The 19,759-nt window shown below is 45.7% G+C and overlaps 2 protein-coding genes across 5 annotated transcripts; one reads left to right on the top strand and one right to left on the bottom strand.

Moving 5' to 3' along the window:
- LOC110255872 (F-box only protein 36-like) lies at positions 605-8,066 on the bottom strand. Its single transcript, XM_021066004.1, has 3 exons — positions 7,443-8,066; positions 1,766-1,828; positions 605-901 (listed from the first exon to the last, which is right to left on the bottom strand). Exons 1-3 carry the CDS (start codon positions 7,536-7,538, stop codon positions 770-772), a joined length of 291 nt encoding a protein of 96 aa, XP_020921663.1. The 5' UTR covers positions 7,539-8,066; the 3' UTR covers positions 605-769.
- Positions 11,862-19,494, top strand: LOC110255871 (F-box only protein 36-like). Of its 4 annotated transcripts, none has more exons than XM_021066001.1 (4): positions 11,862-11,943; positions 12,810-12,891; positions 16,931-17,103; positions 18,968-19,494. In XM_021066001.1, exons 1-4 carry the CDS (start codon positions 11,899-11,901, stop codon positions 19,139-19,141), a joined length of 474 nt encoding a protein of 157 aa, XP_020921660.1. In that variant the 5' UTR covers positions 11,862-11,898; the 3' UTR covers positions 19,142-19,494. The 4 variants fall into 4 exon arrangements, 3 of the variants coding, with proteins under 3 accessions (XP_020921660.1, XP_020921661.1, XP_020921662.1); XR_002336805.1 differs by having other exon boundaries at positions 11,866-11,943; positions 12,736-12,891; XM_021066002.1 differs by lacking the exon at positions 12,810-12,891 and having other exon boundaries at positions 11,862-11,989.

The raw sequence follows: 19,759 nt of genomic DNA, 5'->3' as shown, positions 1-19,759 counted from the left end.
CTGAAAACTCCTCAGTGACGGCAGTTAAAGTGGCGCCGTAGTAGGCTGCCCAGAGGCCCCCAAGCAAGATTTACATCCCGGTCTCTGGAGCCTGTGGATGGGCCAGTACGTGGGGAGGGAGGATTTTGCAGATATGATTAAATTTAGGATCTGGAGATGGATGACTTCGGGTCTCCCGGGTGGTCCAGCCGAGCTCTGAAGTCAATCATGTGTCCTTTTCAGGGGAGGCAGAGAAAGACTACACACAGACTTGCGGAAGAGAAGGCATCATGCAGATGGAGGAGAGATGTTGGCAGATGTGCCTTGAAGGCTGGGGAGGTGCTGTCACAAGCTTAAGAATGCCAGCAGCCAGCAACAGCTGGCAGAGGCAGTGAACAGATTCTTCTGCAGAGAGCATGGCCCTGTTGACACTGATTTCAGACTTCTGATTTCCAGAACTAAAGAATGCATTTCTGTGCTTTTAAGCCATGAAACTTGTGGTAATTTGTTACAGCAGCAATAGGAGACTCACACAGGCTCCCTGACTCCTGAAAATACAGGAGTTTTAGAGTCAGGGTCAGGAAGGTGACCCCAACCATCAGAATGGCCCTGCCCCCAGTCACTTTGGGGCTGGAGTGGGTGAACTACGCATTAGATTCCTGCTTGATCTGCAGAGCTAACGCCCATCTCAGGTCTTGTGAACCCAGGCCTGACTTGAGCCACCATGAAAGAGAGACATGGCCTTTTGACCAATTTCTAGACTATGGTCAGTTCACAGATCCAGAGCTTCTCAACCATTCAGAGAGATAGCTACACTTGAAGAACCCTGGAAGAACTTACAGGTTTTTCCCATGACTTTTCTTCCTATAGGCATTCCACAAGCTTGACACTGTATTATTCTGCTGGCAAGGTTATGCCTCTCCTGGAAAGATGCAGGACAGGTATGCTGGTCAGGCCCTCAGCTCACTGACATCTTGGGAGCAGCTGTGGAGTTGACTGTTTCAAGGAGGAGAAGGCTTGAGGGCCAGCCTGAGGAGGGCACTGCTACAAAGCTGGATAACCTGACTTGGTTTCCTGGGCTCTCCCTCCTGTCCCTCTGTGTCTGACACACCACGCTGCCTCCACCTCCCCTTCTGCCTTCTCCTAGTGGCCTGCATCCCCGAGAATGCCTCCCTCTCACCCCTCACACGGCAGCTTGTTTGAGGTGCAGAATCTCAGACCCCAAGTCTCGCACATGCCTGGGCCCTCCTGGGGAACTCACCTCTGCTCAAGACTGAGCACGGTGTCCACTGGCCCTTCACAGCCTTGTACCTGTAACCCTTCCCCTCTGCCTTGGAGCACTTCGGAAGCAGGCTGCTTTCCCCATTTCCCACCCTAGAGCCTGCGGTTTTTCCTGACACGTGTGGGGCACCGAAACACACCTAGTGAGTCAGTGAATAAGTGAATGCACCTTTCACTGGTTCCTCTCATGTCACCCTCTCTGGATAGAACAAGAGCAGCTGACCATGGCCTGCGCAGGACCCCTCGCAGTCACCACTGCACCTCTGCCGTGGGCTGCTGAAAACTTCTGGGGCCTGTGGCACTTAGCCTAGCAGGGGCAGCTCCTGAGCTCCCTCACAGCTCCCAGACAGGCTTCTAGTGCCAGGAACAGAGAGCTTTCTGTAAAGAGGGAGGAAGGAGCAGCTACAGGTGCCCAGGATAACTTGAAACTACCACACACCCTCAGAGCCCAATACTTGCCATGCTGCTGCTTGTTCAGCAGAAAATCTGCGTGTGGTTTCCTCACCTCTCTTGGGAGCATTTTTTCTTGGTCTGGGCGGAGAGAAACCATCCATGACTTCCAGATAACCTGCCCACGAAAGAAAAGACACACAGTCTGTCACAGAAGCTGCACACCACGGAGGCCGGAAAGAGCTCACAGAACGAGTGGAGAAATGGGTGAGGTGAGCAAGGCATTTGCAGAAAAACTCAGTAATTAAAATAAGCACTATTTCAGTGCAATAGTTTTAAAAATCTAAAGTAATGCCAAGAAATGTATGAACAACAAAATAGCAGCATATTAAATTAAGACAGGATCTGGCCAACTCCTTTGGCCAGTCTGTGAGCACCCAAGGGATGTAGTCCTGAAGCTCCAACCTGAGAAGGACTGGTCCCAGGCTGATGGGTCCTCTCCATTGGAATCTTTTCATCGGATTTACCCTAAGTCAAGCTGCTGGGCCCTCCAGGCCACTGGATCACAGTCTGCAAATATCAGACACCCAAGTGATACTTTATAAGCTATGTCAGATTTTTTCACCTTCTCCAGTCCTACAAGACTGGCTGATAAACATTGTACAGCGTTTGCATACACCAGAGAAGCACAAAACATGCTGAGAGAGTGAGAAAGATGTGGCCCAGTTTGAAACTGGTGAAGATTTACACTTAGCCAACTGCTCTTTCCTTAACTAGGAATCCTCAAAACTTTTGTTTCCGTGCCTCCCCAAAGAATTTTCATATTTTTATTATTATTATTTTTGCTTTTGAGTGCCACATCTGGGGCATATGGAAGTTCCCAGGCTCGGGGTCAAATCAGAGCAGCAGCTGCCAGCCTACACCACAGCCGCAGCAATGCGGGAACCGAGCCACGTCTGCAACCTACACCACAGCTCACGGCAATGCCAGATCCTAACCCACTGAGCGGAGCCAGGGGTCATGTCTTCATGGATACTAGTCAGGTTAGTTACTGCTGAAATACAATGGGAACTCCAAGAATTCCCATATTTTAATTTCGCATACTTTTATCCTAATGAGGATAAAATTGCCTGCTATAAAAAATATGAATATTATTTAAAAATTTGGAGTCTCTATCATAAGGTCCTAAGTATTAAAAAAAATCTCTATTATAATAGTACATATATAATCAAAGCATATATTAGAATATTGAGGTATAAGCTGCTATGACTGCTCCCAATTCCTATGTTGAAATCTAACCCCAGTGCCCTGGTATTTGGAGGTGGAACCTTTGGGAGGTCACTAAATCATGAGGGTGGCAGGTGGGATTAGAATCTTAAAGAAGAGGGTTGAGAGCGCCCCTCCTCCACCCCGCCACCTGCGGACACAGCGAAACGGTGGCTGTGTGTGAACCAGGAAGCAGTCCCTCACCCAGGGGCCCCTTGATCTTGGATTCCCAGCCTCAAGTACTCTGAGAAATGAACTTTGTTTATAAGCCACCCCGTCTAAGGTGGTTTACTAGAAGCAGTTCAAACCAACCAAGACACAAATATTAAAAGTATGGGAGTTCCCATTGTGGCTCAGATGAAACGAATCTGACTAGTGCCCATGAGGATGCAGATTTGATCCCTGGCCTCACTCAGTGGGTTAAGGATCCAGTGTTGCTGTGAGTTGTTGTGTAGGTCACAGACGTGGCATGGATCTGTCATTGCCGTGGCTGTGGCGTAGGCCAGCAGCTACAGCTCCGATTTGACCCCTAGCCTGGGAATTTCCATAGACTGAAGGTGTGGCCCTAGAGAGACACAAACATACACACAAAGGATTTGTCCTTCAAAGATTAGAGTTGTTTAGTTTCTCAGCTCCAGGGAAGTAGACAGAGGGCTTTTCCAACATCTCAAATAACTATTAATTGAACCTGCTAGAACCTGTTTATTCTTAGAGGTAAAAAGTTTAATATGATATACGCAAAAGGGCTTGGGGAAAAATAATCAAGGCAGTCATTTCAGTACATCTTTTCAAGTCTAATATTTTTATACAGTGTTTTCTAGAGCCTTGGACTGCAAATTTAAGTAAATTTACAGAAAAAAGTCACATGTAGTAACCTTTGCCAGTTAATTCGTTACTATCAAACCAATCAACTAAATGAGGCCCATTTACTCAGAAAAAGAAAACTTCATTTTTCAGTTGAAATAAATGTGAAATTGATATCTCAAATTGAGGCCTTATTAATACAAAAATTAGAAACACATCTTGTAAGTAAATGCAGTAATGTCAAGATTAAAGTTAGGTAGAGTTAATAGCCTGTTTCTTATTACCTCAATGAAAATATGTGCTGAAACAATGAGTCATTGATGAAGCAAAGAATGTAATAATGGAAGTTAATATATGCACATGAGTATGTCAGACTCTGCATATCAAAGCATTGGGCTTGGGGAATAATTAAATGAGATTTTTTAAAACTTAGAAATAAATCATTTAATTTTGTTGTATGTCACTACCAAACATCTTATATTTACTATTTTAAAATATATACTGTGATGGAGTTCCCATTGTGGCTCAGTGGTTAACGAATCCAACTAGGAACTACGAAGTCGAGGGTTCGATCCCTGGCTGTGCTCAGTGGGTTAAAGGATCCGGTGTTGCTGTGAGCTGTGGTGTAGGTTGCAGACGCAGCTCGGATCCCGCGTTGCTGTGGCTCTGGCATAGGCCGGTGGCTACAGCTCTGATTGGACCCCTAGCCTGGGAATCTCCATATGCCATGGGAGTGGCCCTAGAAAAGGCAAAAAGACAAATAAAATAAAATAAAATATATACTGCGAAAGTTTTTCTGTCTGGCAGCTAGCAAATGAATGTAGTTTTTCATCAATGGGTGGCCCAAATACTAAAATATTTATTTGGATGAAGAATGTAATTGGGAAATAAACTTGATAAAAAGAGGTTTTTAACTGTCTTAATGATCACTGCACACTGTGTCAGGAAGAAATTACATAAAATTTCACCCATAGGCTTTATGGAATATACTTTGGAAACAGTCTCAGTAACCAGTTTTCTCTTACTTAGCAAACTTTTTTCAGCCTGCTTTCACTGTTTGAACTGCTGTTGCCTAAATTCTCCTCTAAACAGGCTCATTCTCTCATTCCACATTCACGAACTGATTAAACCCTGAAATATATATTCATTTTGTATTAGCTTTCTGGAAATCATACTTGTGAACTCAAGCCCGCACATGCTTAGCTGTTTTCCAAACTGTCTCTCAAATCTTTTATCCTGTTGTGTCCTCAAACTCATCTTACAAAGCAGGCATTGTCATCTCAGGTGTGTTAAGAGATGAACCATTTAATGTGTCAAAGACCAGCAGACCTGCGAGTGAAAGAGGTTTTAGCCCAGGTTTTTTGGTACCAAATCACTGACTCTTTTTTGTCTTTTGTTCACTTATCCTCAAGCCTTAAATGCCAACCCTCTTCCAGCCTGCTATTTAAAAAAATAATACAGGAAAATTTGGACTTCATAACAAGAAAGCTCTGATCATCTTCGAATGGATACATAGTCACATAATCCTTTTTGCTTGCCTTGAATGTTGTCCGGAGCAAATCCCACCACTATCCAGAGTGAGGAGGCTGGTGAGGAGGGAGCCAGGAGCCCTGGGCAGGGCAGCTCATACATCGATGCTCCTCTTCCTTGATCGGAAGCTCCGCAAGTGAACCGCAGGCAGCAGTTTCCCAAAGGGAGCATTGATGAGCTCTTTAAACTCGCGATCTCCAGCTAGCCCCCATGGAGCCCACCTGAGAGCCCAGGGGCCCCCAGGCCTCCACTTTTCAGAGCTAGATGAAGACAAGGACAGGCTGGAGGTGAGATGCTCTAGGATGGTGAAAATCCTATTCACCAGAACCCCTCTCAGGGAGAGAACTCCCTGCGGTGGAGAGAATGCTCATGATGGGTGGGGCTTCCTGCAGGAGCAGTGACTGGTCCCTAAACTGCCTTCCGAGGGTTTTTTCAGAGTTAGAGCTGAATTGCTCAGGACAGGAGGGAGCACCTGTTTCATTCCCACCCCACCCCAATGGCACTCAGCCTCTTCCGAAGGTTGAGCAAGTATTTGAAAACAAACAGCCTGAAGGGGAACCAACCTATTTACCACACTGGGCACGTGTGTAGCTCCGTCAGGCTCTGTTTCAACACCCTAACCCTCCCTGAAGGTAGACAGACCACAGTTAAAGAACTGACCTCCTGTAACATATCTCTGCCCAACTAGATACTGTGTAAGTGCTGCTCTCACCAAGCTCAGCTACCTCCTCTTAATCAGTTTTCTCCTAACAATTCCCTGCTGTAGGTAGCGTATCACTATTTTAAAGACAAAAACCTGAGGCAGAAAGAACTACGCTTCTCCCTTTCTTGAAGGCAGGCCTCCCTCCCATGCAGGGAGGTTCTCCTCCCACAGCACACATGGCAGCCTGTGGGCCTAACAATGGGGCTTGTAACTGTGGTTCTCAAGCCTCGGTTGTGTTTGAAGCATGTGTGACTCTTCACGACACCCAAAGTCTGTTCAACACCTGAAAGCTTCACTGGTCTGCGGTGGGGCCCAGGAACTGCGGTGGGGCCCAGGAACCAGCCGTTCCTAAAGCTCTGCAGGTGTTTCTGGGAGTTCCCACTATGGCACAGTGGGTTAAGGACCCAGAGTTGTCTCTGCGGTGGCTTGGGTTTGATCCCTAGCATGGCACAGTGGGTTAGGGATCTGACATTGCCTCAGCTGTGACATAGGTCACAGCTGCAGCTCAGATTCAATCCCTGGCTGGGGAACATCTATATAACACAAGTGCAGCCCCCGACCCCCCACAAAGGGGAAGGAAAGCTCCACAGGTGATTCAAATATGCAGCCAGGGTTGAGAACAGCTGATAGGTAAGAGTGTATCTGTGGGAAAATGCTGGTAGCTAAGAATGCCCCATCCTCTGCTCAGTCAACATTATTTGAAAAAGTACTATGTTCCAGGAATCAGGCCCTCAAGGTGAGAGAGAGCCCTCCATAAAAGCCAGTGACAATAGAGGACTGGGGGGTCTGGGAGTCTGAGAAGGGTGGCCTTTTCAGCCTGGGAGGCAGAAAGTCTTCTTGGATGAGGAAGTGGTGCCCAGGCTGTTTCAAGCAGGGCCTGAGGCCTCATTTCTATGGTGAGAGAAGGGTGCAGGGAACCCAACAAGAATGTTCCAATCACAGGAGCTCTGCACCTTGGTGGAGTCCAGCAGGGACCTTTTCAGGGAGATTACAAGCTGGATCTTCATAACTCAGATGTTGAAATCCCCAAAGGCCCTCACTCATTGCCAAGAAGAGACAAGCCATAAAACCCTAAACTTTTTGCATTAGTTTACTTTCCCTACCAGTGGTCAAAGATATTGTTAGTATAATTTAATCAGAGCATGAAATAACAATGGCATCTAACATTTCATCAAGTCTGCTGAGTGCTCTGTGCACTTTATGCCATCTTTTTTCACAACCACCACAGGGGGAAGGTCCTACAAGTCTACCTCACTGTGCATGTGAAGATAATAGCTCACCCAAGCACACACACACACACACACACACACACACACACACACACACACTGAGCGATGGAGGCAGCTTCAAACATAGGTTTGTCTGACTTCAAAGCTCAAGTTCTCAGTCACTCTGCCCTTTATCCCAGCATAAGAGGAAGTACATGCTTCTCCAGTCTAAAAACTGTAACACCCACGAAGAGAGCTCTGTAGCGTTATTGGTGCCTTACCTCAGTTTTGGTGATGGCCAGGTGGTGGAAGTCCTTGCTTGGAGCAGGAGCCCTGCCTTCAGTCTCGTACAGAACGCTGGGCAGGAGAGAAGTCATGGGCTCCTTCTGCAGCTCCACAAGCACAGTGTCCCAGGCCAGGCCAGTTTCTATGCTTACCACTCCGGGCTCTTTTTGCCAGAAAGAAAAGGTGACCTTCACGCTTGGGCCAGCCTGCTTGAAGCAAAGTGCCCTCTGCCAACCGCTTCTCTGGAGCAAACAAGACCATTTGGAAGAGGTTTTGTTTGCACTATCACAATTGGTTGGCCATGGGTAAAAGAATCCAGCTGACTAGTGTTAGGTTCCTAGTAGCCTTTCATTTGCAGGAATGTGAAAAACCCATTCACTCATGTATTCAACCGGTATTTAAGTACCTACAACGTGCCAGCCACTGGGGAGTCAGTAGATCCTGTGGGTTTCTACCTGCCCATCCCCGACCCCCACGCCCCCGACCAGCTGGCTGTGTGAACCTTAGATGGCCATTCAGCAGAGGTAGCTCTGCCTGGCAGAAGAGAAAGGGCCCCATCCCCACCAGCAAAGGATTCTGGGGACCCGGGCTGCTCCTCCTCCCCTCTCCTAAGAGGAGTCATGAACAGACCTCAGGGCGTGGTTGATCATCTGGTTTTTTTTCTTGCTCCTGTGGAAAGCATCTGCTTCACCCGTCAGGTGAGACATTATGCTATTCGTTTTCTGTATGCACTATAGCATATGGAGCATATACAATGGTCGCCTGTATTTTTGTCCCTCTTTTCCTGCCTTTCTGTCTTCTTTTGAATTTAGCTGACTTTTTTGTACTGGAATGCCTAAATTCTTTCCCAATTTGTTTTTGTGTATATTCTATAGCAATTTTCTTTGTGGTTACCATGAGGATTTACATCCTAAAATTATAAGGCACTAATTTGAAGTTATAGCAGCTTCATTTCAATATCATACCAAAACTCTGCTCCTTTACCTTTCTGTCCCTAGCCCTTTACGTTGTTGATGTCACAAGATTACATCTTTGTGCATTGTGTCCCCCAAACATAAACTAATAATTCTTTTAAAAACATTAGTCTCCTAAGTTATGTATAAAACAAAATTTGGAGTTACAAAACAAAGTTATAGTAATACGTAGTAATACTAGTTGTACACTAATAATTTTTTCTTTTAATGTATTAATCTTGGAGTTTCTGCTGTGGCGCAGCTGGTTAAGGATACGTGTTGTCTCTGTGGCAGCTCAGGTTTGATCCCCAGCCTGGAGCAGTGGGTTAAGGATCCAGCATTTCTGTAGCTGTGATGTAGGATTTGATCCCTGGCCCAGGAACTTCCATATGCCATGGGTGTGGCCAAAAAATAAGTGTTTTAGTCTCTTAAATTATGTAGCAAACCAAAATTACAGTTACAAGCTAATGCCGCAGAAATATTAGCTTTTTAAATTGCCCTTATTTTACCTTTATTAAGATCTTTATTTTTCCACATGACTTCAGGGGACTGTCTTTCATTTCACCTGCAGGACTCCCTGAGCATTTCTTGCAGGACAGATGTAGTGGCCACAAACTCCCTAAGTTTTTGAAGTTTTGCTGAATATGGGATTCTTGGTTGACAGTATTTTTAAAGAAGTATTGAGAATGTATCAGCCTAGTGTCTAGTCTCCACAGTTTGTGATAAAAATCTTCAGAGAGTCTTACTGAGGCTCCTTCGCATGTGATGAAGTTCTTTTACTGCTTTCAAGATTTGCTCTTTGTTTCTTTGATCTCTCTCTCTCTTCCTTTCCCTCTCTCTCTCTCTTTCTTTTGCCACACTGCCATGGAGTTCCTGAGCCAGAAATCAGATCCAAGCCACAGTTGTGACCTATACCACAGCTACAGAGATGTTGCTGATCCCATTGCACCACAGCAGGAACTTCTCTTTATGTTTTGAAAGTTTGAGTATAATGTCTCAGTGTGATTCAGAGTTCATCTTGGAGTTTGTTGAGCTTCTTGGGTGTTTGTATTCATATACTTCATCACATTTGGGAAGTTTTCAGCCATTATTTCTTCAAAGATTCCTCCTGCCTTTTCTCTTTTTCTTCTCCTCTGGGACTCCCAACAGTACATGTGTTGGTCCATTTGATCATGCTCTACCACAAGTCCTTTAGGCTCTGCTAATTTTTCTTCAATATTTTTTTCATTCTGTTCCTCAGCTTCATTAATTTCCATTTATCTATCTGCAATTCACTGAATTTTTCTGCCTGCTCAAATCTGCCGTCAAACCCCTCCAATGAAATTTTCACCTCAGTTGTACTTTTCAGCTCCAGAATGTTTTGTTGCTTTCTTAAGCTTTCTATCTCTCTATGGATATTTCTGTTTTGTTCAAACACCGGTTTCTTGGCTTTCTCCACATCTTCCTTTCGTTCTGTAAGCAACTTTAAGACCATTGTTTTCAAGTCTTTGTCTACTGTATCTGCTATTATGTCTTTTTCAGGGACAGAGTCTGTTGAATTTTTTTCCCTTGAATAGGCCATATTTTTCTTTTTCTCTGTGTGCCTTGTCATTTTTTGTTGTTATTGTTGGACCTTCGAATGTAATGTGTAACTCTGGAAATCAGATTCTTCCCCTTCCCCAGAATTTGCTCTGTTTGCTTTATTATTCGTGTACTTATTTATCTCACCGTTGTAAGCTATCTCTGTGCCAAGGATCAGGCTAGGTGCAAATAGTATTTTTATATCTCTTCTGAGCCTTCCCGTGGGCATGCACAGGTACTTTCAAATTTTCCATGTACATGCATTAGTCTTTAATGTCTGGCTCTTGAATGGAGAAAAGCAAAAAATGAAGTGTGTGTATGTGGGGTGGGGTGGGTTTGGGGGAGGTGGGCAGGGTGCTAATACTTTAAATCACCTGAAAGTCACTGCAGCTGAAGGTTGGGGGGCAGGGTGTGCCAAAAAAAAAAAAAAAAAAAAAAAAAAAAAAAAGGCTGCCCACCTCTTTGTCTGCATCTCTGTGAACAAAAGTGGCAACTAGAATTCAAAGTACAGATCCTCAATATTTGCAAGACAGAGTCCTTTTTACCCAAACTAGTTCCTGCTTGAATGCATGGCTGTGGGTGGGGACAAGTAGCTGTTTCTCTGTGAAGAGTCAAAATTAAGTAAAATCAACCACAATTAACTGTTCAATTCTTCTCTGGAAGTTGCAAGCCTTCAGCAGACTCCAGAGTCCCAAAATAGTGTTAATTAGACATAACTACCAGTGCAGTTGTTTAGATGGGAAGGTAGATGTAGATTCCTGGTGCTTCCTACTCTGCCATCTTCCCAGAATTCTCATCACTTGTTAGATTTCAACATAGGAATTGGGAGCAGTCATAGCAGCTTATACCTCAATATTCTAATATATGCTTTGATTATATATGTACTATTATAATAGAGATTTTTTTAATACTTAGGACCTTATGATAGAGACTCCAAATTTTAAATAATATTCATATTTTTATAGCAGGCAATTTTATCCTCATTAGGATAAAAGTATGCGAAATTAAAATATGGGAATTCTTGGAGTTCCCATTGTATTTCAGCAGTAACTAACCTGACTAGTATCCATGAAGACATGACCCCTGGCTCCGCTCAGTGGGTTAGGATCTGGCATTGCCGTGAGCTGTGGTGTAGGTTGCAGACGTGGCTCGGTTCCCGCATTGCTGCGGCTGTGGTGTAGGCTGGCAGCTGCTGCTCTGATTTGACCCCGAGCCTGGGAACTTCCATATGCCCCAGATGTGGCACTCAAAAGCAAAAATAATAATAATAAAAATATGAAAATTCTTTGGGGAGGCACGGAAACAAAAGTTTTGAGGATTCCTAGTTAAGGAAAGAGCAGTTGGCTAAGTGTAAATCTTCACCAGTTTCAAACTGGGCCACATCTTTCTCACTCTCTCAGCATGTTTTGTGCTTCTCTGGTGTATGCAAACGCTGTACAATGTTTATCAGCCAGTCTTGTAGGACTGGAGAAGGTGAAAAAATCTGACATAGCTTATAAAGTATCACTTGGGTGTCTGATATTTGCAGACTGTGATCCAGTGGCCTGGAGGGCCCAGCAGCTTGACTTAGGGTAAATCCCGATGAAAAGATTCCAATGGAGAGGACCCATCAGCCTGGGACCAGTCCTTCTCAGGTTGGAGCTTCAGGACTACATCCCTTGGGTGCTCACAGACTGGCCAAAGGAGTTGGCCAGATCCTGTCTTAATTTAATATGCTGCTATTTTGTTGTTCATACATTTCTTGGCATTACTTTAGATTTTTAAAACTATTGCACTGAAATAGTGCTTATTTTAATTACTGAGTTTTTCTGCAAATGCCTTGCTCACCTCACCCATTTCTCCACTCGTTCTGTGAGCTCTTTCCGGCCTCCGTGGTGTGCAGCTTCTGTGACAGACTGTGTGTCTTTTCTTTCGTGGGCAGGTTATCTGGAAGTCATGGATGGTTTCTCTCCGCCCAGACCAAGAAAAAATGCTCCCAAGAGAGGTGAGGAAACCACACGCAGATTTTCTGCTGAACAAGCAGCAGCATGGCAAGTATTGGGCTCTGAGGGTGTGTGGTAGTTTCAAGTTATCCTGGGCACCTGTAGCTGCTCCTTCCTCCCTCTTTACAGAAAGCTCTCTGTTCCTGGCACTAGAAGCCTGTCTGGGAGCTGTGAGGGAGCTCAGGAGCTGCCCCTGCTAGGCTAAGTGCCACAGGCCCCAGAAGTTTTCAGCAGCCCACGGCAGAGGTGCAGTGGTGACTGCGAGGGGTCCTGCGCAGGCCATGGTCAGCTGCTCTTGTTCTATCCAGAGAGGGTGACATGAGAGGAACCAGTGAAAGGTGCATTCACTTATTCACTGACTCACTAGGTGTGTTTCGGTGCCCCACACGTGTCAGGAAAAACCGCAGGCTCTAGGGTGGGAAATGGGGAAAGCAGCCTGCTTCCGAAGTGCTCCAAGGCAGAGGGGAAGGGTTACAGGTACAAGGCTGTGAAGGGCCAGTGGACACCGTGCTCAGTCTTGAGCAGAGGTGAGTTCCCCAGGAGGGCCCAGGCATGTGCGAGACTTGGGGGTCTGAGATTCTGCACCTCAAACAAGCTGCCGTGTGAGGGGTGAGAGGGAGGCATTCTCGGGGATGCAGGCCACTAGGAGAAGGCAGAAGGGGAGGTGGAGGCAGCGTGGTGTGTCAGACACAGAGGGACAGGAGGGAGAGCCCAGGAAACCAAGTCAGGTTATCCAGCTTTGTAGCAGTGCCCTCCTCAGGCTGGCCCCTCAAGCCTTCTCCTCCTTGAAACAGTCAACTCCACAGCTGCTCCCAAGATGTCAGTGAGCTGAGGGCCTGACCAGCATACCTGTCCTGCATCTTTCCAGGAGAGGCATAACCTTGCCAGCAGAATAATACAGTGTCAAGCTTGTGGAATGCCTATAGGAAGAAAAGTCATGGGAAAAACCTGTAAGTTCTTCCAGGGTTCTTCAAGTGTAGCTATCTCTCTGAATGGTTGAGAAGCTCTGGATCTGTGAACTGACCATAGTCTAGAAATTGGTCAAAAGGCCATGTCTCTCTTTCATGGTGGCTCAAGTCAGGCCTGGGTTCACAAGACCTGAGATGGGCGTTAGCTCTGCAGATCAAGCAGGAATCTAATGCGTAGTTCACCCACTCCAGCCCCAAAGTGACTGGGGGGCAGGGCCATTCTGATGGTTGGGGTCACCTTCCTGACCCTGACTCTAAAACTCCTGTATTTTCAGGAGTCAGGGAGCCTGTGTGAGTCTCCTATTGCTGCTGTAACAAATTACCACAAGTTTCATGGCTTAAAAGCACAGAAATGCATTCTTTAGTTCTGGAAATCAGAAGTCTGAAATCAGTGTCAACAGGGCCATGCTCTCTGCAGAAGAATCTGTTCACTGCCTCTGCCAGCTGTTGCTGGCTGCTGGCATTCTTAAGCTTGTGACAGCACCTCCCCAGCCTTCAAGGCCACATCTGCCAACATCTCTCCTCCATCTGCATGATGCCTTCTCTTCCGCAAGTCTGTGTGTAGTCTTTCTCTGCCTCCCCCTGAAAAGGACACATGATTGACTTCAGAGCTCGGCTGGACCACCCGGGAGACCCGAAGTCATCCATCTCCAGATCCTAAATTTAATCATATCTGCAAAATCCTCCCTCCCCACGTACTGGCCCATCCACAGGCTCCAGAGACCGGGATGTAAATCTTGCTTGGGGGCCTCTGGGCAGCCTACTACGGCGCCACTTTAACTGCCGTCACTGAGGAGTTTTCAGTGACTCTGGTGTTTCCGCAGTGCACTTTCAAAGTCCCGGAGAAAGGAGTATTGTTGGGCCCTTAGGGGCTAGAGTCAGGAGGGGTGGGGGTTGCACACAGTCAGTCCCTTCCAGCCTTATTATCCCTGGAAATCTCTGAATTCTGATGAGGACGTTTGGCGTCTCAACTTCATTTGGCCACCACTGAGTTAGGCTACTATTAACCAGTTGAGTAAAAAACCAGAAGTGATGTTTAAATTACACACTATCCATAAATTCAGCCCAATCTAGCATAAGTTTCCTCTTTTTTTTTTGTCTTTTTTCCATTTTTTGGGCCTCTCCTGCAGCATATGGAGGTTCCCAGGCTAGGGGCCAAACTGGAGCTGTAGCCGCCGACCTACACCAGAGCCACAGTGATGCGGAATCTGAGCCACATCTGCAACCTACACCACAGCTCACGGCAACGCCGGATCCTTAACCCACTGAGCAAGGGCAGGGACCGAACCCGCAACCTCATGGTTCCTAGTCGGATTTGTCAACCACTGAGCCACAACGGGAACTCCTGGCTTCCTTCTTCTTTAGAACCCTATACTCGGAATCCATTCCTATATTTGCTTCCCTCACGTTTGCTAACATGACTTAGTGAACTGCTTGTTCTTTTGGTTAGAAGCTGCCTCCTCCAGACATTGACTTTATTATTGGCCACTTCAGATCCGGAAATGATGGTCGGGTGGGAGGAGCATAAGAAGTCTGCCTCCTTGGTGGGCGGAACGGTGTGGGGGATCAGCTGAATACTGATGAGTCTGGTATATTCTGAGTCTCTTGAAGTATCCTACATACCTCTAGTCTGATACATGGAATCCCATTCTTTCCGGATTATTGCACCAACTTTCACACAGGCATTTTGTGGCTATTTCTACCTGTAAGATATAAATTATTTTAGCACCTGCCTAGCAAGCCCCAATTCTTATGTTTGAAGAATTTAGACCTTTTCTTTGCCATTTGCACATTCAGTGCTGTTAGGAATTGCTACTCTGTCCTAGAAACTTGAATTTCTTTTACCCTGTTCTATGGCAGTGGCAAAGTAATTGCACCAAACCTGACCCATAATGAACAGTTTACTTTAGGTGACTGCAGGTACTTAGCCATTTCCCACCATAGGGTATAGGCTGCCAGATACACATTCCTGAATATTAGTGGGATTTTTATTCAGGGTGATGTAACATATTTCCCAAAATTTGTGTTATTTTGCCTCTAACCCTCTCCCTATTTATCAGTTTCCTTTCGAATTCTTGGTTTTAAGAGACAGAAACAAATCCTAGCTGACTTAAGCAGAAAAGGGAACTTAATGGAAGCATCTCAGATAGCTCAGAGAATCAACTGGAAGTCTGGAGAATGAGTCTCAGAAGCTACAGAGACAGGGTAGCCCACAGGCACGCACACTAGGCCCCTCGGAGTCACTGCTATCACCTGGTGGGTGCAGTTAGCAACACCCCTGCACACTGCTTATATGAATGGCCTCAGGTCCTCACCTCACCTCTGCAGCACTCGTGAGGCAGGGTCACCGGCAGGAGCTCTGTGCTGGTTGAACTCTGGTCTTCCTGCTGCCAGGGCAAGGGAATTTTTTATGAAATTACCCAAATTTTATTCCTTTCAGATATTAGTGTACTTGGGGAGAAGGTGATTGATAAAAAGTATCCATATTTCCTGTCCACACCTTATTTCAGCTCTCATCTCAGTGAACTGTAGGTAAATCCATCAGAGTGGATTTACCTGCCAAAAGGAGAACCCATTATCAGCAAAGTCTTGTGCTTTGTGTCCTGAGGGTGCAGCAACAGCCCCTGGCACAAAGAACACACCTAGGCAAGTGGACTAGAACTGAGCAAATGGTGGGTGGACTTTGGTGTAGGGGTGTCCTTGGCAAGTGGGGCTTATGTCTGTGCTGTGCAGGGGTGAAGGTGTAATTCTGCCCCTCACTCCACAGAGAGGAGAAACTGTAACTTACCTCTTAGGAACAGCACAAGAGGTTTATTGAAACGTGTTATTAAATAGAAGTGCTAGGTTCCAGGAAACTCAGAAGACTAGCTTCTAAATGTTTTTGCTTAATCAGCAAAATTCGTAAGAGGAACCATAGCTTTTTTGCATCCCAATCTATCAGTCAGTTCTAGGTTAGAACCTCGAGACGCTGGGTTGTTTCCTCATGATTATTTTGTACATGGGGCTTAGGGTTGAAATCTAGTGTGGCCTCCTGGTCTTACAAGCAGCATGGTGGGGGGAAGGGAGTCCTTACGAGCATCAGGGTCCCCTGTGGACCTGGAGAACGAGGCTGGACTTGAGAATGTGCATGTCTAACAAGTCCCCAGGAGCTGCTTGTGGCCCAGGGTTAGGCCACTCTGAGCATCAGGGCAGCACAGCAGGCAGTGGGTTTGCTCTGTGTCTAACCTCCTCATACATTCAAGACAGACCAAACCTGTCAGTTAGGATGAGATTTCCCTGACAGCAACAGGCACAGTGACTTAAATGACTTTAGGAATAAGACATGCCCCATCTCACCCAACAGGCCCACAGGAAGAGGGGCTCCAGGGCGAGCTGCTCCACCAGGAACCCATAATCTTTCCACCTTAGCTCCCAGGGCTCATTGCAGTTCCATTTGCAGCTTGGTTCCCCTCAGGCCTTCTTGGCCACATATAGGAGGACAGGGTGAGTTCGCCCTGCCATGCTGCTGGACCCACATGCCATGAGTCCACCACTTGACCAGTGCAGCAGCTACCAAGCAAACACCAAGAGGAAACTGGCCCCTGTCGGGGGGCTGTGCTGATCAGACTGATTCTGTTTCTTTTATGTGAGAGGAAGGGTGTTGAGGCCTGTGAAGGCAGGGGCTGGTCCACTTTGCTCACCACTGTGTGCCTGATGCCTAGAAAAGTTCCAGATGGCACTTGGTAAACATTTAGTGAACAAATGGAGAAATGCCCAAAGATGATAATAACTGTCTCTTCAAAGAGCTATTGTCAGAATATAAAGAACACTGAAAATGGGAGTGCCCACTCCACTTAAGCTACAGCCTCTCAATAATGACCATCTCTTCAGTGGGACAGAGCTTTATTACAAAGCCAAGCATGCCCCGTGTGAAGAAGCACAGGTGCTTTCAAATTCAAGTGGCTTTTTTGAGGGTGGGTGGGATTGAACTGGCCTGTCCTTATCTAGTCTCTTTCTGTCTCTTTTTCTCAATGGTATTTAGGGCAGATACAGAAAGTGTTTGGGAAAGAAGTATTGGATTATTCCTTGAATCTGTGTCAGGGAAAATTTGATTTGTTAGTTCGCATGCCTGATAACATAATCCTACAGATCTTCTCCTTTCTTGATTTGGATGACATTGGGCAGCTGTCAAAAACCTGCAAAAAATTCCAAAAGGTAAGACTTCAAGACTTTTTTTTACTGGAAAATATTACACGGAATTTCAAAAAGAAAAGACATGATTTTTAAAATCTTAACTTCATATATGACAAACATTGGGTTTGGGCAACGATAAAACTTTTTAAAACCTAAAACCTAAGACACTGGTTAAGCGATTTCTCAAGAGGAAAAAATAGCACAGACAGAGACAAAGATAAAGGGGTCATTTGTAAATCATAAGATAGTGAGAGTCATAGACAAAGCAGAGGCGGGCTGACAGGGGGCAGTGAGGGGGTTGCCAGGGTGGGGGAGGTCGGGTGGCGGGTGGGCTGTGGAGGATCAGCTTTAAGAGGCCTAGAAGGGAAGGAGGGAGAAGGTGCTGTAGCTGAGGAGGTCTGCAAAGTAACATTTAAAATGTCTATCAAAATGCAAAAACTCCACTTCCACATAATCTCAGTAATTAGCCACAGTAAAATGTACACTTTCTATGCAGATGCAAACATTCTGTGTGTCTATAAATGGCTTGAAGCACACTCTGCAATTCTAGTTGGACTGCACGGTGTGGATACACTGGTGTCGGCATCCACGTTGCTGAGCTCTCACTCAGCTGTTCTGAGGGGCAGAGCGACAGCTGGTATGCCTGCTTTCATGCAGGTCGATCTGCAGGAGGTAGTGTGTCAGGAGTTCAAATGCAGTATTTCTGTTTTATGTTTTGGTAAGGCAATTTTGCCTGAGGAATTTTTTTTTTACGAACATAGGAACTAAGAAATCTATTTGAATGCTCACAGAAATGGTCCAAAAGAGGAAGCAGTTGAGTGTCCAGGAGAGGGGCTGTTGCTGCAGGCCAGCCCGCCCCACTGGTCCCTTCCCCGGTAGCCCTGGGTTTCCTGGGACAGGCCCATCTCAGCCTCCTCAGGCTGCCCTACAGATGCCCAGACTGGGCAGCTTAAACAAAGACATTTATTTCTCACAGTTCTGGAGGCTTAGGAGTCCAAGGTCAAGGTGCTAGCCTATCTGGTTCTTGGTGAGGCCCTTCCCAGCAGGCAGATGGCTGCCTTCAACTGTGTGATCAGGCGCCAGAGGAGAGAGAGCCAGTGAGCACTGGTGTCTTCTCTTACAAGGACACTACTCCTCTGGGCTCAGGCCCCACTTACGACCTGACTTAATTACTTCGTAACTAGGGCCTAGGGCTTCAGTGTGTGAATGCTGGGGTGGGGGGCACATGACACAGTCCATAGCGAGGCTTGACTCCAGTATCATCTGTTAGGATACCCTAGAAATGCCAGGAGTTGGTGTCCAAACAGCATCTCCTGTGTTGGCCCTCACACCCCAAAGTGGCACAAGAATCATCTGTCAAGTCATTTGTTCCTTTTTTTGATTCAGAAAACTATGGTCCTAGTGATGTCAGAAGTGGCTACTCCACAAGCGTGTGATGGGTTAATCGTATGTCTGAGCACTGTATGTAATGTATAGACACGCTGCTCTCCACTTGGCACATACATTTTTCTACCTTGATAATAATTTAAAATTATTCTGGGAGCTCCCGTCGTGACGCAGCAAAAATGAATCAGACTAGGAACCACGAGGTTGCGGGTTTGATCCGTGGCCTTGCTCAGTGGGTTAAGGATCCGGCATTGCCGTGAGCTACGGTGTAGGTCGGCAGCTACAGCTCCAATTAGACCCCTAGCCTGAGAACTTCCATATGCTTCGGGTGCATCCCTAAAAAAAGACAAAAGAAAAAAAAATTAAATTATTCTACTAAAAATGCTATTTTTGAAAACCACCATTCCTTCTCTGTGGCAGACTACTTCTGTTTAAACTAAGAATCTGTTTTTAGCCCTTTTGTGATTCAAAGTCACTTACATGATTATTTTTCTTTTAGCTGTGTAGCAATGAAGAATTCTGGGAGAAATTTAGAACTTCACAAGATAAACATGCTTTTGATACAAAGAAAATAGGAATAACCATTTACAAGAAGAAACTGCTAGCTTTCCACCAAAATGCAGCCAGCAGAAGCTCACATGGAGAGAAGACAGAGAGCATTTTTCTAAACTGAAGTGACAAAATTTTAACAAGATTAAAATAGAATTTTCATATAAAATTACTATCATTAGATCTTATCACAGAGACTAGGTTGAAGCTATTATCTGGTAGATTTAAGTAGGAAAATAAAAAACTCTTGACTCAATTTTCTCTTTCTTTACTGCTATCAACCTATTAACAGATCAAGTGAATCAAATACCTACTTAACCTCACACACGTCTTAATTTTAAAGATGGGAAGAGCAGCATAGGAAGCAAAGCTGTTCACAGCACAGATGACTCTTATCTCTTCACTGGTGAAGGTGGACGCCAATGGGGGTTCATGATAGAGAAGAAAATAAATACTACCTCATAATGAGAAGGGGGAGATTTGTGACCTTGTCAGTGTGGATTTTCTGCATGTGCTGCCTTCACTCACTCACGGGGATGGTGGGTGGGAAATAACCAGTGAGCTGATGGGAAGCAGCCAGGGAAGCCACCCTCCTTCTTGGGATTTGCTGTAAAGGGCAGTTCCCTCAGGTGTTGCGTCACGTTCCACAGCCCTTTCACTGCCATAGGATTTATGACATGGGAGATACTCAGTAGGTACTATTATTAAGCAAGTAAAAACTTGTTTCCAAAATGGTAAATGA

Source organism: Sus scrofa, chromosome 11 (genome assembly GCF_000003025.6).
Source record: "Sus scrofa isolate TJ Tabasco breed Duroc chromosome 11, Sscrofa11.1, whole genome shotgun sequence".
NCBI lineage: Eukaryota > Metazoa > Chordata > Mammalia > Artiodactyla > Suidae > Sus > Sus scrofa.
Note: the sequence above shows the minus strand (reverse complement) of the source record. Positions and strands in the feature narration are given on the sequence as shown.